Source organism: Salvia splendens, unplaced genomic scaffold, assembly GCF_004379255.2.
Source record: "Salvia splendens isolate huo1 unplaced genomic scaffold, SspV2 ctg357, whole genome shotgun sequence".
NCBI lineage: Eukaryota > Viridiplantae > Streptophyta > Magnoliopsida > Lamiales > Lamiaceae > Salvia > Salvia splendens.
The window spans coordinates 4,125-27,302 of record NW_024599001.1 but is presented as its reverse complement, the minus strand read 5'-3'; the positions used below and the strand labels follow the sequence as shown (position 1 = coordinate 27,302).

Here is a 23,178-nt window from a genome sequence, read left to right as displayed (position 1 = left end):
TTTGTTTTTATTGCGAACTTTCCTTTTTGAAGCCATGTAAAAGTTACCAACTTATCCATTTAATAATGACGATAAGTTACATAATGTGGTAATTTCTATACTTTTACTATCATCTTACTTTGAAGAGTAACTCAATCTTTCACTCATTTTTAAAGAAGTGACTTACTCACTTTGCATATACTTCAAAAGAATAAAATATACAGCAAAATGTCATCCATATTTGACTCAGGCCGGTTTTAAGAAATTTGGAAAAAGTAGGTGAAAAAAATAGTAGAATGTAGACCTCACATTTATATATTAGTTTTATAATAGAATATGAGTGTAATAAGTTAGTGGAAAGTGAGGTCCATTTATCAAAAATGAAAAAAAAACAAACAAATAAACAAAGTGGACAACATTTCACGGACGGACCGAAATGGCAAAACTGGACAACATTTCACGGATGGAGGGAGAGTAGTACTATAAATTTTTTAAAATTAAATTGGTGTTAGATTGTCAAGTTAATTATGTTATCGGAGAAAGGTAAAAAATTCATAAGACAAAACTAATATTACTTGGTATATCCCGATCTCGAAATTAGACAAAACTAATACTACTACTATTTGATATTATCTCGATCTCGAAAGTTTCATACTTTTTAGACACGGTCTAAAAAGCGAATAGTAGTTCATGATTTTCGGAGACAAAGGAGAGGAAGTATCTAATATTCGATATTCTTTTGATATTTAAAGAGGATCAATAATAATTTTTCAACTACTCTCGTGCTAACCTCAAACCCCCAGCTTATTGATTGGAGGTAAATATTCGTTAATTGAGTTGCACTTCATCATCACCTAATACTTAATATTCGATATTCATGCACACATTAGACCTGAACTCGTACTCATTACATGTAACGTTAGTACCATATACAAATAATTCGTGATATCTCCATCCGATTTGACTCCCTGCTAAGAGACTACTTCTCTTAACGAGATTACTCGATTGATCACGTACGAAACACACACAATTCCGGACCCCACGAATAGGGTCGGCGGTTACTCTCTCTCGACTGGCACGGAGGCTCCCTTCCGTCAGCAGTTAACTAGGGTTTGTTCTATTACGCAAGTAATTTGGGCAAATAATTCTCATTAATTGAAAGACGGAATTAATGAATGTCCAATATATAATCTAAGGACTCTAGGGTTAGTTCGACCTAATCCTATTCATCGGGAAAGAACCAACAAAGAAAACCCGACGGAGCTTATAATTCGCTCAAATAAATAATACGTTCAGCACAAAAATAAAATAATAAAAACATAAGAAAACAAAGGTACGACTCTAAATAAGGAAATAAACTAAACTGCACTTTCTTGACGACGACGATCGCATATTTGGCGACGTGGTCGTGTAGACGCTCTGGTGGCTTCAGCCCCTTTTTCGGACGGAGCTTCCTTCCTTCCACCACTACCTCGTTCATCCTATCTTCCACGTGTTCCCCCGGATCCTCCTCACTTGGTGGCGTCGGCTCCATTGGTGCCTCCAACGATACCTCTTCACTTCGTGCTTCCTCCTCTTGGTAAGCCGGTGTGCTAGGTGTGCTCGTAACAACTCCCCCTCCCTTAGAAACCTTCATATACTCAAGGGGAAGATCAGGAAATCGCTTACGGATCAGCGACATCAGCTCCAAGAAAGGTGACTCACTGCCATCGGACCATCTCACCAGAACGTGTTTCTACTGCCTCCCCATTATACCACAAGATTTGAGAGGCCAAGATCGCCACCGGGGTGACCAATCGGTCGGTCTCCCTTGAATTTGGAAGGTAGAGGCACTGTCTCGTAACCCTTCACAAATACCCAAAGCAAAACTTACATGGAAGACATTATGGATTCTACTCCCCTCTGGCAGGCGTAGCTTGTATGCTACCGGTTCCAATACATTGCAAGATCTCAAAGGGACCATAGAACCTCTTTGCTAATTTAGCAGAGATTGGTCTCACCGAATGCTAACGGTAAGAGCGTCTGCTGCACGATATGTAATCCCCTTCTTATACTCAATACGGAATTTATACCTCATTAGCTTCCTTACATAAAGTTGTTGATCCAGCATCTGCACTACCTGTTGAAGTAATTCTTTCAAGCTTTCTGGTCGCTGCGAATCACAAATTCCATGCCCAATAGATATTGTCGCCATTTCTGCACAGCCTCCACAATCGCGAATAGCTCCTTATGATATGTAGACACCACCCTGCGTCGCGGCCCCCAACTTGCGACTGAAAAAAGCTATCGGGTGGCTGTCTTGAATGAGCATCGCCCTAATTCCTACATCTGACGCATCCGTTTCCACACAAAAAGTCTTGTTGAAATCCAGCAAGCTCAATACTGGTGCGGTAGCCATAGCGGCCTTCAAGGCCGAGAACGATGCGCCTGCTACAAGGTGGCTAGGCAAAAGAGTCCTTCTTCAGTAAATCCGTCAGAGGCCACCGCGATTACTGCATAGTTAGCCACGAATCGGCGGTAGTAACCTGTAAGCCCCAAAAAACTGCGCAACTGCTTTACATTCTTTGGTGTAGGCCAAGCGGTCATCGCCTCTATCTTCGCCGGGTCGGCCTTGAGAAGACCTTCAGTAATCAGATGACCGAGATACTCCATAGTCGTGCTGCAAAAGAGCACTTCGCCAACTTTCACGAAAAATTGATGAGTGTGCAGCAAGGGACAATACCATCCGTTAGGTGTTCGCAGGGGGTCTCCGGAGTGGGGCTGTACACCAAAATGTCATCGAAAAATACAATCACGCATCGTCGGAGAAGTGGCGGGAAGATATTATTCATTGCGGTCTGGAACGTCGACGGTGCATTTGTGAGACCGAACGGCATCACCAAGAACTCGAAATGGCCATCATGAGTACGGAAGACCGTCTTAAAAATGTCTGCCTCGTGCATCCCTGATCTGGTGATATCCCTAGCGCATATCCAATTTGTAAAGAATATCGATTTGCCATATTCATCGATAACTCATCTACCGTGGGGATTGGGAAAAGATCAAGCATCGTTGCCAAGTTCAACGCCGCGATAGTCAATGCAGAAGCGAAAAGAGCCGTCTTTTTTTCGAATTAGCAATACCGGGGATGAAAACAGACACTAATAATCCCTTGCTCCAACATCTCCTGCACTCGTTCTATCTCATTCTTTTGAAAGTATGGGTAGCGATATGGTCGTACGTTTACCGGTTGTGTGTTGGGCAACAGATGGATCTTGTGGTCAAAAGCTTGGCACGGCGGCATACCAATCGGCAGATTGAAAATGCGGTTGTGCGCCTGCAACACATGGAGAACCGGCGCCGGCAAATCTTGGGGAAATTCGGTCTCGGCCGATAAGAGAGACCCCACTCTGTCGTCGTTGTCCAAAGGTACAATCTCGTAGAACTCATGAGCCGGTGAATACGAGGCCAGCAGCACCAATGACTGGAGCGAGATTTGTTTCAGGCCCGGTATGATCCCTCGCAGCACAATCTGTTTCTCGTCCTTTTGAAATTCCAAGGTCTTTTCCACAAAATCTGCATTCACCCGGCCTATTGACTCCAGCCATGACATTCCTAAAATGATGTCCGGTCCATGGATGTCCAAAATGTGGAGGTCAACCAGAAAACAAATCCCCTGCATATTGAGCTTGGTACGGCGGGACACGTGAGAGCACACCAACGATGCGTCGTTTCCAACATACACGCGAAATGGCTGTATCGGAGTCAGGGATAACTATAGTAGCTCCACCACCTGCGGATAAAGAAAATCGTGCGAGCTACCGGTATCGATAAGGATGTGGACCTCCATGGATCCAATCTCTCCCACTACTTGAAACGGTTTTGATCTTTTGTTGTCTGTCAAAGCGTGCAGATGAGAAATGTCTACCGTAATGACTTGGTCATCAAACTGATGTGTCCCCTGGTTACCATCCGTCTCATCCTCACCATCTTCTCCTACATAGCACAATAATTTTACCGCACATACGTTTCCCGGGGAATATTTTTCCGGGCAGTGCCAGCACAACCCCTTCCGTGATTGCTCCGATTTCTCTGCATTGGAAACTCGGATTGGAGCTATCCTGAAAGCTGCAATTTCAAGGGGAGATCTCGTCTTGAGAAACAACGAAGTAAGCCGAGCAGAAAAGCTGGGCAAACTCGAACCCACATGGGAAGGTCCGTATCGGGTGTCAGAAGTCCTCGGCAAAGGGTCTTACAAATTGGCTCACATGTCAGGAGAACAGGTACCCCGAACATGGCACATTTCCAACCTCAAAAAGTTCCATTTGTAAGAGACAGTCCGGTCAGTCAGTCTTGAGTCCTGTTCAGTCAATGTGCTTTATTTGGTTTACTTGGTCTTTATTTGTCTCTATGTGCTTTTTATTTGTCTATATGTGTTTTGTCTGTCTCTGTGCGTGTCGTCTCTTACAAATGTTACTGAGGTATCTTGTTCTTCGAAGGCTGATCCCCTTCTAAGAACATATACAAGCCAACGATTGTGAGTCAAAGCTTCTACAGAAGATACAAGACCACAATTCAGCTTAAACAAGCAGTTCGTCTGAAACGAACTGCAATAAGCCAACGATTGTGAGGTCCAAGCTTCTAAAGAGGATACAAGACCACAATTCGGCTTAAAAATCAAGCACTTCGTCTGAAACGAACTGCAACAAAAGTCCGATTCTCGCGATAAAACTTGCCTGAATTAGGACAAGGGAAAGTCCGATCCACGCGATAAAACTCGCCGAATTAGGACAAGGGAAAGTCCGATCCCCAAATTAGGACAACGGAAAGTCCGATCCGAGCGATAAAACTCGCCAAATTAGGACCAAAGACGAGTCCGGTCAAAGATGTTTATTTCATCAGCCCAAAGACGAGTCCGGTCAAAAATGTTTATTTCATCAGACCAAAGCCAAGTCCGGTCAAAGAAGAGTTCACTTCATCAGACCGAGGACAAACATCAACTTACCCCGTACCTTTATCCAGAATGCCGAAGTGATTCACTTCACTTTTCGGGGGGGGGGTAGTGATGGAGTACGTACTAAACAAGCCCAACAGCAGCAAAGCCCATCAGCCTAAAGCCCAAGAAAGAGTATCAGTTCGGCATGACTAAAGAGTTCAGTTCGGCACAACCAAAGAGTTCGGCCCCAGCCTACAGCTCGGTAAAAGCCAACCAATCAAACTCTGCTCTCAGGTCGGCATCAAGCTCTACTCTCAGATCGGCAAAAGCTGCTCGGCAATAATTCAGCAGTTCGGTCTCAGTATTCGACCGAACTAGGAGATAGTGGACTCATGCAGGATTTCCACCTCCACTACACCCACGATCTATTTAGTGGTGTCAAGCAGTCATTAACTCATGCAGGATAGTGGACCCATGCAAGATCGCCACGATCTCCACGACATCCACTACCTAGTAAATGGCTGCATGCCACGATCTAGGTCAATGTATAAATAGAACCTAGATCAGATAGATAGGGTTACGTTCTAAGACTCTCTCGCTTTCTAGAGATCAAATACAAAATAGCAAGTCTGTATTGTAAGCTGTAAGAAAACAGATCAAGCAATACAACTCTGCCCTCATTTCTTCCCGTGGACGTAGATTTACCTCAGTAAATCGAACCACGTAAAATCTGTGTCGTGATCTGCATCTTCCTGCATTCATCACCATCAAAAATTCGCCGATTCATCAATAGTTTAATTGTAATATCCATAATTATGGAATATTTGAGATTTTTATTAATAGTTGATTCACAATGTTATTGACTTTTTATCAAATTATCATATACTTGCTGTAGAGAAGACGTTATGGATTAATAGTTGGATCTAGTAGTACATGTTATAGATTACGAGGTTATTTGATTTGTAAGATTATATTTAAATAATCAGATAATAATGAGAGTTACTTTTCAACTAAAATAACCTGATAATAAGAGTTACTCTCCAACTAAAATAAAATAATATGATAAAGAGTCGTGACATCCAAATTATACATTTCGTTATTTGTTTGTATTCCAACTTTGCCTTTTTAAAAAAACTTAGAAATTAACTAAAAATATAGCTCTAAACAAAATACTATAAAATAATAAAAATCGATGAACATAAATTTCAGGAAAAAAAACCGTAAAAAAGAGAAACCTTTTGGATTGAAATCACTTACTTCTCCTCCGCCGTAACGGGAAAAAGATGGGGTTAGGTTACGCCGTCGGAGTCGTCGGGTTTCTGTTTCTCGCACACGCCGCCTACTCCACTATCCAGTGTGCGTATTCAAATCGCCAAAAGTCTTTATTTTGAACGAATCCTGAATACTAGCTCTGAATTTTCGATCTGTTTTGTTTTCAGATAGATCTTTGCTGAAGATTACAGAAGAGGAGTTCACAGGGCCACCAGTCACTGTAATTTCATCTATTATGCCTATTTTGTATGCAGATAATTCGTTTTTGCAGCTAATTAGGTTTGTGGTTTTCGATCGATTTACAGGTAGTTATGGAGCTGGTTGCAGGATTGTTTTTCTGTTTGTGGGCTGCTTTGACTGTGCCTGGCAAATTCTTGTCGATTCTCCCTCAATCAGATGAGAAACAGGTGAGTTTAAGCGTTTAATTTCCCATGTTTTCCATTATGTTGCTGTTATAACGTTATTGGATCTAGTACCAGTGTTGTCAAAATGTCGTTCGGGTCGCTCGGGTCGCCCGGGTCGCCTGGGTCGAGACCATCACCGCCCCAACATGGGTGGGTTGATCGAGATACAGGGTCGCCGTTGGGTCGCCTGGGTCGAGTGGGTCGTCTGGGTCGCCCAAAACATATGCTATCTCTGATTTTCTCAAATCTCTCACATGTTTTCTGACTCTCTGAATCACAATTCTCTATATATATGCATGCACCACATCAAACTTTTCAAACCTACTTTCTACACTTTAGAATTTGGTTCAAAGATCTTTTGCTGTCACCCTTCATATATTCATTTGTTTTGATATTTTCAGACAATGGTACCAATTATTTATCGTGCTATGACTTATGAATTGTTTTGATATTTTGATCATTTCTATTTTCCACTTTATCTCTATTCACATGAATTGCGTTTACATTTATATTATTTGATATATTATAAATATTAGAGCAGTATATTTATTTTATTTAATATTAAAAGGCAAAACAATTAGCCTAGATTTGTGGGTCTCTCGACCCAGTCGACTCGTCGACCCGCGACCCGAATATTTACCTCATCGACCCGATGCGCCCCGCGACCCTAACAACACTGGGATCTACTGCAGCTGCTGCTGCTTTTATGTTTGAATAATATTGTATTGTGAACATTCTGTGTAAATTGTATGTAATGATTTATGAATGTGGGCTTAGGTAGAGTTGCTATCTTGATTGCTTATATGAGGTATTGGGGTGGAGTATTTGGTTAGGCCAAGAAAATAGTTTATATACACATTTGTGTCTGATAATTTGTCACAAGATAATAGACTTGTGATTATGAGGTTTGTTGGAGATTAGTAGGATATAGCTCCTCAACAATGTTTATGAGTTTTGATGTAGCGTATCATGTCCGTTTGGCTAAGATATGATGGCTGAATATATAGGAGCTCTCTACTATGATGTTGATACCATTCACGAAAAGTGTTTGTTTATTAGTCTATTTTGACCTTTTCTCAAATCTGCTTAATGGTAGGAAGTGCGCAATGCACCCTAGCATGTAGTAGAAAACTGGATGGTTGTCATAAAAGCTAGCTTATAAATTTTACATTTTGCCTATGGAGATAGAAGATGATAGACTGAAGGCTAAACATGCATTAGGGCTAGGGGGAAACTGTCCGGCAGCTTTGATATCTTGACCTTAAGTGAAAAACTCTTAACTTACTCAAGGAAATAGCTTGATTGTTTTTTCATATATTGACCTGAAATTCGATATTTCACTTCATGCAAACTACACATTGCACCATATAATGTCCAAATGTCAATTAGAAGGAAAATCAATGTGTTTTTGAATGATGCATAATGGGGTAAGTGTATGGCATCAAATATACAAAATGAGATGAATGAAGAAGCATAGCTAGATGATTCATGCCTTCCTCCCACTTATTTTATTTTGCTTTCAATTGAATTCAGTTTTTAAATATATTAGAGCTTATCCATCATGAATTGCATTAACTAGTCCTTGATCTGGTTTTAGTACAAGAAACGTGCCTTGCTTACTGATTAAGCTTTGATCATCATTTTTTGAAGCTGAACATGCTTCAGGCTACTAACTTCCGTTCTTTCTGTCCAAGCAGGGTGGTTGCCTTACCTTCCAATCTGGATTTCATGATCTTCAATCATCGTGGAAAAGCTTTTTCTATGGGCATCGATATGAAGCAAAAGTGATATTATAGCTCATTGCATTTGATTAATCAGTGAGATCTAGAGCCAAAAGAAACTTAAACTAGTTGTTAATTTTGCCGGAATCTAGAAGGTACTGATTTCACAGTTGCTCGGGGGCACGACGAGCTACCACTGTTCTGAGTGAGATCTAAGGACTCATGTTTGTGTTATATTTTAGTCGATTGCAAAGTTTGAATCTTTCATATGGGAGATGCATCTCTCATTCATTTATGGTAATTGCTTTTGTGTTATGCTTGGTTATTAACTACTCGAGTAGATTCAATCTTTGCAGAAAGCTATTTATTTACAAAAAAAATAAATTGAAGTATTGTTTGTTGCATAGCTTGCATTTTATATTCCAGTCTATTGGCTACTGCATTTATTGTATAGTTACTAATATTTCATGAAGATAGATGTTACGACCTACGAATTTGTTTACATGTTGTATAGGTTGATCAAAGGTTGGAGAAATGAGATTATGTTACTCCTTATTTGTTAACCATTCTTTTGCCATTTAAACCAATGACTCAAATGTCATGTAGATAAAAAAATGATATGCCATCAAACGCCTGATGAAGGAATGTATCACAATATATCAACTTAAAACTTTTTGGACTAAAATGAAATAAAGGTGACATCTATGGCATTTGCAACCAAAAATGAGAGGAGAAGAAAAAAGGAGAATGCAAACAATGGCTGTCCATAACTCATCATAAAGATTCATGCATCCTTTTCCTCCGGTTTAGTTCCAAGTCGCGTGCTTCATCACTTGTTCTTGATGTCGAATGACATTATCTTGAGAGCGCCACAACGACATGTCTGTCTCCTCCTCCTCACGACGTACCATTTCGGCTCCCACGGCCATCCCTCAGATTTGTTTCTGCAGCACCAGTGCATCTGATGAAGACAAAATAAGCATGTGTCCTGTGACTTGTATTCATAGACAACTACACCTATAGTTCCTGCCAAAGTTCCTTTGATAAATCATGCAATGGTTTGAAACCAAACAGTCAGCCTATCAACTAGTAAGAAGCCAAGAATGCAGAAAGAACCCAAGAGAAAGTACAAGATTAAAAGGCCAAAATGCAGAAAAAAGTGTCGCATTTGCGATGGTCAAATATTTCGTAAAGAAAGTGCCCAAGTATTAGTGTTGTTACCTCATCGGTTGTAGAATGCGGTCTCGGATGACTAGTTTGTGGCAACCAAGAGCAGGCATTTCTCAATCGTGACCTGTGGCAGTGGCAGTGGCGAGTCGAGGAAGTTCTGGTGGGGTTGCAGCATTGCGCTTGCATTCATATCCTAGTCACACTTTATCGCCACAGTCCATTTGCTATTCTTCTAGCATATGCAATGTACAGTCATACTGACCAACACAAGAATTGGATACATTCCAAAATACGTTCCAACTGTAGTTCTTCAAGAACAAGGGCCACCAAACTCCAAAAAGGAGAAAAGCACACCACACTGTCAATCCTCTACACACACCAAACCGAAGAAAGAGGATATGAAACAGAGGGAGACCGGCAGAAAAGCATAAATTTTTAAAATGGAACTAAACAAACCAAGCTAGCTTGCAAAAGATGAGCATAGTAACTTAAATATAGAGAATGGGGAAATGTCATCGAAGAGTGCTACATAAGTTTCCAGATAGCTCAATCAGATCACACAATAAAATGCTATCCAACTTATATTTCCAACAAAATTATGACATGATTGTAGAGAAAGGCACAAACAATAGGTGGCAATAACTATATGTATGTGTGTGTTCGTAGAGAGGAGATGGAAACACAGGGAACGAATAAAATGCTACAATCTCATTCATTAAGAAATAGTGTCAATGACAAGAAATTTGGAAATGGCCCGACATATCTCGAAAAATGACTTAATCTGGGTTTCCGCTCCTAATGGATTAGCACCAAATACACAAGCACAAACTACTGTATGTTTTGAGTTTGACTAGTCACTAACCTAATCAACTGCTATTTTCTTGAACATTAGCCAATCAATGTCATTCAAGGAACTACAAATTTACATCGGAGGAAGCTCCTGCTGGTTTTCCAAGATTGCCGTAGTATAAACTCAACTCTCCTCTTCTTGTCATCTTTTTCACCCTCGTGACCGAACCATGAAGATGGTCTTCCTACAGCTTTCCGAATCCTCAAATCCAATGGTTCACCAAATACCTTTTTACCCCCTTGAGCTCTAAAACAACAGAATCCCTCTTTTCCGGAAAAGTCTTCTCGCCATCACTTCCGGAATCAAGCCCATCCTTCATTGCCTCAATGGCTGGAGCAAACGTCTCCAACAAAGAACTAGTGTTTCTGTCTGAGCTTGACTAGAAGCTTTGGGGGAATGCTAACCCGTGACACGCCTATGTCCTCAGCCTCCAACGGCTTCTCCAGAGACAGGTTCCCATTGTTATTAACTCCTGATCCATTTCCTCCATTACATGGTTCAGCAGATGATGTAGCCACTGATGATCCATTACATACAAGCCGCTGCTGCAGATTCAACAAAGACCTCTCTGCCTTTCTATGCTGCCTCGCTAGCTCAATCTTATCTGTACGAGGGTCAGAAAGCCTCTCATTCCAAACAGGTGTTCGTACATACGTGTGGGCATCCGGAAATGCAGGCAACCACTGTGGCACGTGCTTAAAAGCCGGAGTCTCCCCCATTTGCAAGAAACTAGGTATCATTCTCCGTTCCCTGATCACAGGAAATTGTGGCACCGGTTGAAGCAAATGGCACCTCGTCAAGCCATGTCTACATACTCTTTGATCTCTCTAATAGCACCTGAACTCACTACACAGTCAGTATGAACCTCTGAAGCACCAGTAAACCCTTGCGGCTTCCCCAAGTCTTCCAGCCCCTGGACAACATCAAAGACGTTGCAGCCCGTCCTACCAGCCGAATTCGCATAAAATCTCGCGGTTTTTACCTAACTCACAGACATACCTAATCGCAATGTCAACAAGCGAATCCAGAGCAGACTCATTGAACCCCTCAAATCCAACGCCCTCGCATATTTGAGCCATTGCAACTCTCGAGATAGCTCGACTATAATCACCAGCACCAGATCGCAATTCGAACCATTCTGTTCGTCTCTCGTGCCTTCAGCTTCACCTCCATCGCTCATGTTCAGATTCAAGAAACATTTAGGGGTTTCTTAAGCTCCAAAAACCTCAACAAACACACAGAACTTAGAAATCCCAGCCCCACCAGCAGCTAGAAATAAATATAAACCCTAGATACAAGCTGGAATAACATCGAAGAAGATGTGGCTATATCAATCTATACGTGAGCTTAACCAACACATCAGCCTACAACTGAGTTACGAGCACTTACAATTGATGCAACTTTCAGCGCCGTCTTCGAATTCGAGGAATTTGAATACTCTCTTTAAAACGGGAACGAATTCAATTGCGATAAAACCCTAGAGAGAGAGAGAGCGAATCATCACTCTAGGGTTTTAGCTTTGAAGATGGCAGTTTTGGTGGGAAATGGAGTTTGATTTGGGGATTTTATGGAGTGATAAACCCTACTGTGAATCTGAAAACAGAAATTTGGATCGAGAGGAGAGAGAAATTCGAGAGGAGAGTCAGTGAGCTCAAGTGAGGTATTTATAGGCGACGCTGCGCTCATTTATTCTCTTTTTATAAAGAAAAACTCTACTAATTCCTTATTTTGCTGCAATTTGATTTTCGAAGCTTGATCTAAATTTAGAAACTTCTATAATATTTTCAATTTAAATTACAATATTAAGTATTGAGAGAAATAAATTTAAAATGATATTATTACATTGGTCGTCCCACGTATTTAGAATATTGGTAGTTACTTAGATATTGTGTTTATAAGAGTGGCTTAATCTTCCAATATATACCTATTTATTTTGTAGTCTATTTTCAATGTAATTATAATTTTAAAATATAATCAGGAATTATTGAAGAAATATTAAGTTTAGTTCAATTTAAGTATATTCAACACTTTAAAAATCAAGGGTAACAAATCATTAAATTTGGTTTTTGCTACCGGATTAAAATTGAGTCACATGTGTGATAAGGAGTAATTTTTTTCTCAATGATTTCGCTTTCTGTACCATTTAACTCACTTCCCAAGATATCCCCTATGATTTCCGACATATTAAATATAACTTCATCAAAGTATTTCTCCATAGAATAATTCCGAATGAATCCAAAATTATAATTTTTCCATATAATTTTAAAAGTTGCAAATCAGACAAAGAAAATGACAAAATTTCATGATATTTGATAAAAATGAATATCCGGTAATATGCTCAAATGCTTATTGTCTCATTCGAAATGTTTACTTTTCATTTTGAAATCGTTTCAACCAAGAATCAGCCTCCAGCTAAAATATTCACTTATCCTAACTGATATTAGACACATCTGAATTATCATGCAATAGGACCCTAATTCAACCAGCATTTGGGCCACCTCAATCAGACCACGGTTGAGGATGCTCCTACAATCAACAGTTTCATCTAAATTCAATTAAATGATTATATTGAATATAGCCAGTGTTTTAAAATCGGATCAAACTAGCCGATCATCTCACCATATAAAGTCGTTAGTCAATCCGGACGTTTTAAATCTTCGGAGTCTGCCAATTCGGCCGAAAACCGCAATTCGATCCAACGACTTCCTAATTTTATTTATTTATTTCTTTTATTGCTCCCATCCTTCCTAATTTTTTATTACACACGTCTCCCTCTTCATTTCCTCACTCTCTCACACACACATTCCCCGCCCTTCTCCACAGCCCGCCCTGCACCCCCTGCTACCCCGCCCCGCCTCTACAAGCTGCTCCACCGGCGAAATTACATTGGTTGATTGCCGCAAAACGAAGTAAAGATCTCACCTTTCATTCTACCTTACAGTTTTTTTTGGTTTACTTTATTTTCCTACATGAATTGCTGATTTTTCAGTCCCCAATTACTCCACCAGTTTTATTTTTTGTCATTATTGTAGTCAATTGCTAATTTTTTTCGGTAGATTAGATGCTATGGAATTCGGTCTTTGCGTGGGGGAGAGATTTTTACAGTGATGCTAGGCTCGTGGATATTTGCTTTAATGGATAATTCTTGACACTAATTTGATGTAATCTAAAACACGTGTGTTCATTTACTTGTTCAAATTCCTATCCAGACACATTGTTGAAAAACAATTCTTAACATTCTTTCCAACAACGAATCACATGCATCAACTATGAAACACAATGATTTTCAATGTGTCCACAATTTCTTACAGTGTACATTGCAGGATATAGGCGAGAGTGAATCACGAACGAGTGGATCAACAAAGGAGGAATTCACCGATCTTGTTGGCGTATACAAAGACAAGAAAAAAGAGAAAGTGATGAGTGTTACCGGTGAGAACCCATATGATAGTAGATTCCATGATGATGATGTTCAAGATGTTAAAAAAAATGAAGGCAAAGGAGTTGATGTTTATAAGAGAATGAGAGTCAGTGGTATAGAAGATGATATGAAATCAGGAAGAGGTAATGATGGGGCAAGATGGCATGAAACTGATATGGCATTGGCTATGTGGTTTTACGATGCTTGCATTCCTCTAACTGCCGTAAATTCACCTTATTATCGACCGGCAATTAATAAGGTAGCAAGTATGGGGCATGGATATATAGGACCAGGTTATCATGCGTTGAGAGTTCCTTTGCTGAAAGAAGCTAAATTATCTGTCCAAACCACTATTAACTCTATGCGAAGTAAATGGGCCGACTCAGGATGCACAATAATGGGTGAGCCATGATGCACCAAATCTACAAAAGTTGGCTATTAAACTTTTGAGCCAAACTTCTTCTTCTCCGGGATGTGAGCATAATTGGAGTGTGTTTGAAAGAATTCACGCAAAGAAAAAGAATAGATTGGAGCATCAAAGACTTACTGATCTTGTCTATGTTCGCTACAACTTGCGCTTACAAAACCGGTACAAATATATGTATTGGTCTGCTATTTTCCAATGGTTTCAACTTTCAATAATTTGTGTTGATAATTGTTTTTGTTTCATTATTCGTACAAATGTGTAGTCTTGGTTCAAAGAGAAGATCGTATGATCCGATTGATTACGAGTGTATAGATAAAGTAGAGTTTGGGGGATTGATGAAAATCCCGAGGAAGAGCTTGATTATGAGGAATTGGAGGAAATGTTAGATGAAGAACAAGCAAAAGGTTAATGACTTTCATTGATTTATTTATAATTTCATATTTAATTGTGTTCATTGCTTGATGTTGTTGAATCTCTATATAGGCGATGGAGATGATGATGTGAGGATTAATAATGAAGAAATTGATTTGTCAAAATTTGGTGATGGTGACTGTGGCATTACCAGCAGTTAATCTTCAAGTTGGAAATGAGAGTGATGGAGATGATTGCTAATTATTTTGCTTTCAGCTTGTTGTTATGTAGTAGTACTAGTTATTTTGATAAAAGCCTATATTAACTAATAGTAGTATTTTGACAGTTGAACTTGGTAATCTTGTAGACTTATTGGCATCTCATGTTATTAATATTCAGAATTTATGTGGAGTACTATAATGTCATTTTTTTGTTATCATTCATAGGATTTTAATGTTTTTTATAATATATTTATATAGTACATTATTTTGGCTTGATCAGTGGTTTAACTGGCCGAACTAGTTGAATTGGAAATTGGTAGCTATGTCGATTTCTTTACCGATTATGATTTTTTAAACATTAAATAGGAAGAAGGGAGTAGTTTCTAGTTAGAAGGTAAAGAAAATGGATATTTGGTTGAGTCTTAGTATCTGGACAATATTTATCAATATTAGCTGCTGACATTATCCATCTTTGAGATAAAAGCAAACACAAAAATTCGAATTCAAAGTTGTTCACATCTAAAATATGGCGTTTCATATGCGGCTATCATCTTCATCTATCAAACTCCCTCTCTCCACAAACCCCATCAATCCATCACTTTCCCCACACCCACAGCCACTACAGCTACCTTCATTGGCTTCTTCTTCTTCTTCTTCTTCCCTTTGCTCCAAATCTTGGAATTTCTTCCTCTCCGGCACTCTCTCTCTTGCTCTTTCTCTCTCCGGTCAGTTACCCATTTCTCCAAAGGTTTTGGGATTTTTAATTCCTAATTTTACAATTTTTGGTGATCTCAGTTTCTGATTCTTGAAGTTCGTTTGCAACATCTCAAGTTAGATTCTTGAAGTATTCAAATTGATGGCTTTAATGTTTTGAGCTATATTCTTGCATAAATACGACGTGGGGTTGATTCTTTTACCTTGAATTTGTATAAAGTTTCTTACTTTCTGAATAATATGATCATTTATATACTAACTTACCTCAATTGAATAGTTCATTTGCAACATCTCAAGTTAGAATTTTGAATTGTTGGAATGGATGACTTTGATGTTTTGAGGTAGATTCTTGCATAAATACGATGTGGGATTGATTCTTTTAACCTGAATTTGTGTAAAGTTTCTTACTTTCGGAATATTATGATAATTTATTTGCTAATTTTAGTTAATTGAATGGTGATTAATGAAGTTTAGAGCTGCAATTTGTAGGAGTGGGATCTGCTGAAGGGAAAGTTGGGGTAAACAAGCCAGAGTTGCTACCTAAAGAGTTCACTACTGTAATTGATGTTGCAGGTTTCCTATCCGATGGCCAGGTTTGCTTCCTTTTATCTCGAACAGTCTTGCTTCAGATGCGTTGAATTTCCTGTTCATGTCAAGTTTGAAGCCCGCCCGTACAGCCAATCTTGGCCAAAGCTTTCATGAGCAAACCATTTAGTAGTTTGATTGGAGACTTATGATTTTGTTGATGTGTTTTGGGCTGATGGAAATGTGTTTTACTGGGGAATTAGTGTAGGGAGATTGTTGCTAGCTAGTATCAGGAGCTGATATTGTGTGTGATGGTTAGCGACTGTAGGAAATGGCTCGTGTTTTCGGTTGGAAAATGAATGTATAGTAGTGTTGTTTTGGTAAAGATGAAAAGGATACAGGTGATTATGATTTGGTTGATGTGTTTTGAATGGTGATAGAAATGTGTTTAGCCGGTGAATCATTATAGGAATTGTTGCTAGCTAGTATCGGGAGCTGATATTGTACGTGATAGTCTTGCGATTATAGGAAATGGCTCGTGTTTTCTACTAGTAGGCGTGTTGGAAAATGTATAGTAGTGTTGTATTGCTAAGGATGTAAGTTCAAATGTGGCTTTGTTAACGCTTTGGCAGGAAAAGAGAATTTCGCAGGAGATAGCCGCCCTTGAAAAGGATACGGGGTACAAGTTGAGAGTTTTGGCGCAGAATTATCCCGATACACCCGGTATGGCTGCCAACGTGCACTCAGCTAACTAACTTCTTCGTCGTTAATCTAACATCAAGACTTTGTTTTTGTTAGGACTAGCAATCAAGGAATTCTGGAAAGTGGATGATAACACAGTCGTATTTGTCGCTGATCCGACATTCGGTATCTATCTAAAACAAGCTTAGGGTTTTCTTGTTCTGCGGCTGGCTAGTGTTTTATATCTGTACGCTCTGCTTGTAACTAGGAAACATACTCAACTTCAACGTCGGCGCTTCCATTGATTTCGACGTGCCACGTAGCTTTTGGAGCCGGCTAGCAGGGAAATACGGAAACATGTTTTATTGGAAGGAAAAGGTTAGATTCTTATCCCGACTACCTACACTTTCCATATTTTTACGAGAGTGATCTGATACGATCTTTGCGTTTCGAAGGGAGAAGATGCAGCTATTGAATCTGCTGTCATGGCCATATCGACGTGCCTAAGAGAACCAGCGGGCGCCAATAGTTGCTCGGAGGTCAAATAAATTCTGCTGTACCAGAAAATCTATAGAGGGAATCGCCAAGAACGAAGATTTCGTATGGCAACATACGGAAACAGCCATCATCATCGTCATCGTCATCGTGTTATAACATCTCTTTGTAGCTAACCTATGATTACATCTATGTATAATATGAACAAGAACAAACATTAGTATATGTATAAAACAAAATGTAGTACTACTATACTACTTAATTTAATATTTTGAAAAAAAAAGAAAATTACTCATTTTATTCCAAAAAAGGAACTAATTAAATAAAAAGCCGTAACAGTATCAGAGATTGTGCCTCCAGCCAGCTACACGCCGTCGGTGCTTGCAGAAGACGGTAAAAACTCAAATTCATCCATCTCCGATTGCTGTTACCTTTTCTCTTCAACTTGCGTTTCTAATTTCATCTTCATTATTAATTTTAATACTTTATTCCTTCGTTCCTGTGTTTGTTTCCTTGTTTCGTTAAATGCCTAACTAATTGGTTCATGTCAAATTATCTATCCACAAAGGTTTTGCTTCACAAATCATCATGTGATTCTTAAATGGAAGAACAGGGAGATGAAATTTGAAACTAAATATGCACTCAAAATTGCATAAAAACATCATTATCTTTAATAAGCTAAATCACTTACTTGTATTTAGGAGGAAGAAATCAATAGATTTTGATTTAACAACAGATTTATCTTGTATTTATAATAATCATTCATGAATTAATATATATTGGCATATTTAAAATCCAACAGATTTTTCTTTGTATGGTTTTTTATTATTTTTTTCGGTTTTTCGTTCTATCTCTACTTCCAGACTCTGTCCCTTAGAAGATGAGGAAGCTAAAGTTTCATGAGAAGAAACTGCTAAAAAAGGTTAACTTTTTAGAATGGAAGAGAGAAGGTGGGCAGAGGGAAAACCTAGTAATGCATCGTTATCACGTTACCGGCAGAGACGATTACAAAAAGTAAAATTCAAACATCATTTCTCACATTTCAGCTCAGGGAAGAAATTTGTCCATAAATTTTTCTTTTCTCTTTCAGGTATTCGCGTTTGTGTAGAAAAGTGCAGAAGCTGGTCAGCATACTTAAACAGATGGATGCGCGAGATCCTTATCGAATCCAGATGACTGATAACCTTCTTGAAAAACTGTCAGTATTTTTAATTGGAGTTTCTCAATGCTGTTGTAGAGATTGTTCTGTCTGATTCAGTCTTTATTTTAATATTTATTATACTCTAGTAATTTATCGAATAAGAGATCCCTTGCAGTCCTAGATAATACACCCTACTTCCTCTGTAGTAACTAGTAATTTGCCTCAGTTTATTGGTCGGGAAGAAAATTTCTGATTTGGTCCCTGCTATAGGGAAAGGTAGAGGAAGCAACGGAAATTATTGAACAATATCCGGTTAATATCAGTGAAATTGTGAAACAAGTAGAAGTCGCGGGCATTTCATTTGTCTTTCCTTGGAAATTTTGATATGTACATTACATAGTAGAATAGGATGATAGCTAATTGCAAAGTAAAGTAAAGATGGTGATAGTGCATAGACGAATTGCCTACGTGTACTTTTGACATGCTCGCTTGCATGATTTTAGTAATTTACCAAAAATAATCATGCATGGTTACTTATTCTTCTGGTGTATTGGAAGAGTGCTCTGATCCATCATCACTGTTTCTTTTAAGGTTTCTGCGTTTTGTACATATGAAATATAGCTTGTGCTGTGTGTCAAGCAAAGTAGCACTGAAGATCGGTTCAGTTTATGTTATTGGTGTCTTATTTATTGGTATTTTGTTAATATAGGTACAACATGGGCGTTATTCCATCTCGTAAAAGTTTGGCTCTGTGTGAGCGCCTCTCCGTATCATCCTTTTGTCGGTAAGTGAGGTCGAAAATGCAACACATGTATGTGATGTTCCATATCAATAAATTCTTCATTGTAATATGTTCCACAATTTTAACCTTGTTGGGTTTCAAATCTTGTTTTTTTGATGGTTAATGATAGTAGTTGTAAATAACTAATGTTGGCTTTGGAGTAGAACTAATGGTGAATCTAACCCTAGAAAGCTCGAAGGAAATATTGACAATTCTAACAGAGCTTTTGATGGTCTCAGACGTAGGCTTGCCACCGTCTTGGTGAGATTGAAGTTTGCAGAGCACTTGAAAGAAGCAGTTACCTACGTTGAACAAGGGCATATTCGTGTCGGACCTGATACCATCACTGATCCAGCATTTCTCGTAACAAGAAATATGGAAGACTTTATAACGTGGGTAGATACATCGAAGATACGAAGGAAGGTCTTGGAGTACAACGATAAGCTGGATGACTACGGTGCGATGAACTAATCATTTCGAACTTATTCATTTCCTAACTACTGTATGTTCTGCTCTAGTTTTTTTTGTTGTTGTTTTGGCTTATACTAAGCAGTTCCAATTAAAAGAAATTGACCCTTTACTACTTTTATGTATTGATAGAAAGTAATGTTTTTTTACATGCTTTCTTCCCTTGATTAATTTGCATTATCTGGCTAGTGATATTAGTATTAAAGAATCAAGATATTGAGTTTAATGCTCTTTTGTGCTGTTATTGAATCATCACAGAGACTTCTTTACAAATAAATAAATACTGTATATAACGGATATAGATTTGCAATAATATAACTCATACGAGATTTATCTTTGAATAATTAAATATCGGATATAGATTTGCAATAATATAACACATACGAGATTTATTTTTGAATAATTAAATATATAATGGATATAGATAATTTGTCAATAATTTATCAATATTCCCCCTTAAGATTAGGACTATTTAAACAGAATTAGAAGTATATCTCAATATATATATTCACGCTTCTTACCCTTCTTTTTCATCATTGTTGATAATTATTGATGAAGGTTAGTGAATCAGAGTGTGGAATGATGGATAAAACCGGCCCTAGAAGAAGCAAAAGACTGATGAAGATAGATTTGTTGACAAAGCTACCGCAACAGATGACGATAGCGATCCTGGGATGACTTCCGATTAGATGCATTATGAGGTGCAAGTGCGTTTGTAAATCATGGCGCAATCTCATAGAAGGGGCAACTTTGCGACGTCTTATACTCTGACACCATGGCTGGCTTTCGTTCATTGGTCCTTGGGGTACGCAGTCTGTGATGACCCCCACAGACCACTTTACCGGTTCGACTTGCCTCATTCTCACAATCGTATTGTAATTGATTCAGCTAACGGTTTGCTTTTGTTGAGAGATGGATGCGCTAATATTCTTTTCATATGCAATCCGATGACTCGTGAATATGCCGAGCTTCCTCCTCTGCCCGCCCGTAGTTGCTTTTACGGATTTGGAGTGAGCAAATTAACCGGACAGTATAAGATTTTATGTGCTAATCAATTTTGGTCCTATTGTATATACACTATAGGACAAGAAGAAGAATTGTGGAGAAGCATCGCAGCACCACCGTGCAATACAGTGCATAGTGATTATGCTGTATTTTTTAATGGAAATCTTCACCGGTTGGAATATGATTTCAAGAAGAATCTATTTGTTTGCTGTTTTGACCTTGACACCGAGCTATTTACTGGTTTTTCTCTTCCCAATTATGGCGGCAACAAATTTAGCAATTATCGACTATGTACTTTGGACGGTAAGTTATGTTTCTGCCACATGTTAGAGAAGTTTGATGTTGTTATCTGGTGGATGAACAATTATGGAGATGAGAATTCTTGGACAAGGGAATATAACTTCTCCGGCATGTCATATATGTATGGATTTGTTTATCCACTCAAAATATTGGCAAACGGCGACTTGTTATTCATAACGGATGTCTACGCGAAGCTATTTCTCTACGTCAAAAGCACTAAACCTTCAGAACCTATTGAATGGCATGGTATTCTTCAACGACCTTTATCTTATTATTCCAACATCGCTAATTATATCCCAACTTTTCTTTCACTCAACACTTTGGGGATTCACAATGTTCAGTCTTTAACTTTTTAGTAAGTAAACATGATTTAGTTTCTTGCAGGAGTTATCTTTTCATTTTTAATGTATGTTTATTTTTAGTTTTGATAATAAAATATTAATGAAAAAACTTATAATCTCCTATTATATCATAATATATCATCGGAAAACATACACTTGAAAAGGATCGAATTTTACAACTTCTCTTAATATTATAATTTTATTACCATTACTTTTTGTTAACAAGTTTGTTATCTTAATTGTTAGTTTAAGAAAATTTAATTACCAATCTATTTAAAGAATAATACTTATGAATTATGAGAAACAATATTAATATACTCCATCTACTTAGCTAAATCAATAAATACATAAGGATGGATGTCCAAACAGTAGTTCTCGCGGTTAAGGATGAATCCATCTTTGGAGTAGAAGATCGTCGTCAGCTTTTGAAAGAGGTATATGGATCATCTATGAGGTTTGTAAGGCGATCAATTAATCAAGATGCTCACACGCTTGCTCGGACATCGGGTTCTATAGCTGATAGCAAGTATTGGTTGCATTGCATTCCAATTTTTATTCGCAATGTAATCGTAATGGATTTGATTGAATAATATATTACATTTGGGAATAACTACCATATATAAGCATAGTGATTATCAGTTAATTAGGGATCCCATAATTAGTGGAATGATTATTTTTTGTTTTCAGCAAAGTTTTCCAAAAGTTAAGAATTAATGTTTTGTAATTTTCAAATAAAGTTATATTTTTAAATAATTTTCAAAAGTTAAGAATTAACTCACACGCTGACACACACTCACACACACATTCACAAATGCATAAAAACAACAATAATTATTAATTGAAATACTTATATCAATTGAAATTAATGGTAAGATAGTTTGAATAATAAACACTTTCATATATACGGTATAATTTTATTGTAGAGTCCAGTCATCCCCATAGAATTTATAGTACATTATTTCCACTTAGAGCATCTTCAACTATTTATGTTAAACTCAAATTTAAATTAGTGTAAATGTCACTTTAAATATTAGTGATTCCACTCCAACTCTTTATACTAAACTCAAATTTTAAAAAAATATTTGCTATATTATGCCCTTTGTACTCACAATATTTTTTTAAAAAAAAGTTTTGAATTTTTAGAAACCTTATCCAATTTTAGGTTTTAATTGGAAATGATCTTAAAAGGATTTAGGGTTTAAGGGTTTGTTTCCCCTTTTGTATAAACCTTTTGCCAATGTATGTCTCTTTATCTCTCAACAGTTAAGTATGAGCATGAAATATTATACTATATGGTTTATATATATCAAATTATTCAAATTATATATACTCCCGTTCATTTTGAAAATGGATTAATTTAAAGTATTATTGTGACACTAATTTAAAAACTAGCGGAGCTAAAAAAATAGAGAAGAAAGTGCACATCCAAAAACGCGAAAAAAATAAAAATAAACGAGATTAAGAAACCATTATATTGATCATTTTCCGAAAACAATTCTACAAATTCGATTGAAACAAATATGAATAAAGTTGGTGAAAACAAGAACTGAAAACAAGAAGTTGTACGTAGCCGCTATTCAAGAACAAGAACTGAAAAGAATTTGTAACCGCTATTCAAGAACAAGAACTCACTGATCATCTTCATCTTGATTTTCTTGTCCTCCCTCTTCTTGATCTCCTCCCTCTTCTAGTACGAACTGAAACCGCAGATCATCTTTGTTAGATATTTAACACACAAAATATAGGAGCACTCAATAAGGATGTGTTGGAATCGTGCTTGGTCAAATGATTTTTGACTAATAATAAATATTACAAGACATTTAATTTTGTGAAATTAAATGCAATAACGTCGATCTACGTTCCGAGTAGATGACCGTAGTATATTCATTTTCTCAAATCCGATTCCCGGTGAGTGAGAAATAATATATTAAAGTTGGTCACAATAAAGCTAGAAATGAGCTATGTGAAAAGACTAAGGGATTAATTAACTAAGTGT

At 37.9% G+C, this 23,178-nt stretch overlaps 4 protein-coding genes, 1 long non-coding RNA gene and 1 pseudogene across 7 annotated transcripts; 4 read left to right on the top strand and 2 right to left on the bottom strand.

Moving 5' to 3' along the window:
* Positions 1-6,089: 6,089 nt before the first annotated feature.
* Positions 6,090-6,591, top strand: LOC121789849 (membrane magnesium transporter-like). Its single transcript, XM_042188189.1, has 3 exons — positions 6,090-6,250; positions 6,334-6,386; positions 6,472-6,591. The coding sequence occupies exons 1-3, from the start codon at positions 6,178-6,180 to the stop codon at positions 6,589-6,591; spliced, it is 246 nt and encodes an 81-aa protein (XP_042044123.1). The 5' UTR covers positions 6,090-6,177.
* Positions 6,592-8,894: 2,303 nt separating this feature from the next.
* Positions 8,895-9,547, bottom strand: LOC121789846. The gene is made up of 2 exons (XR_006048162.1): positions 9,513-9,547; positions 8,895-9,317 (listed from the first exon to the last, which is right to left on the bottom strand). It is a non-coding gene; the product is annotated as an uncharacterized LOC121789846 (long non-coding RNA).
* Positions 9,548-10,154: 607 nt separating this feature from the next.
* LOC121789845 lies at positions 10,155-11,707 on the bottom strand (annotated as a pseudogene).
* Positions 11,708-15,194: 3,487 nt separating this feature from the next.
* On the top strand, positions 15,195-17,441 carry LOC121789851 (thylakoid lumenal 15.0 kDa protein 2, chloroplastic-like). The gene is made up of 6 exons (XM_042188190.1): positions 15,195-15,456; positions 15,935-16,038; positions 16,603-16,693; positions 16,769-16,837; positions 16,920-17,029; positions 17,107-17,441. Exons 1-6 carry the CDS (start codon positions 15,258-15,260, stop codon positions 17,197-17,199), a joined length of 666 nt encoding a protein of 221 aa, XP_042044124.1. The 5' UTR covers positions 15,195-15,257; the 3' UTR covers positions 17,200-17,441.
* LOC121789852 (U3 small nucleolar ribonucleoprotein protein IMP3-like) lies at positions 17,417-21,004 on the top strand. 3 transcript variants are annotated; one of them, XM_042188192.1, is made up of 6 exons: positions 17,417-17,539; positions 18,010-18,160; positions 18,237-18,344; positions 18,997-19,071; positions 19,308-19,525; positions 20,100-21,004. In XM_042188192.1, the coding sequence occupies exons 2-6, from the start codon at positions 18,027-18,029 to the stop codon at positions 20,117-20,119; spliced, it is 555 nt and encodes a 184-aa protein (XP_042044126.1). In that variant the 5' UTR covers positions 17,417-17,539; positions 18,010-18,026; the 3' UTR covers positions 20,120-21,004. The 3 variants fall into 3 exon arrangements, with proteins under 3 accessions (XP_042044126.1, XP_042044128.1, XP_042044127.1); XM_042188194.1 differs by having other exon boundaries at positions 20,095-21,002; XM_042188193.1 differs by lacking the exon at positions 20,100-21,004 and having other exon boundaries at positions 19,308-19,685.
* On the top strand, positions 20,259-21,087 carry LOC121789847 (F-box/kelch-repeat protein At3g06240-like; the record flags this gene model as incomplete). The annotated part of the gene is made up of 1 exon (XM_042188188.1): positions 20,259-21,087. A coding segment is annotated over exon 1 (829 nt), but the record flags the coding sequence as incomplete, so codon positions are not given.
* Positions 21,088-23,178: the final 2,091 nt, after the last annotated feature.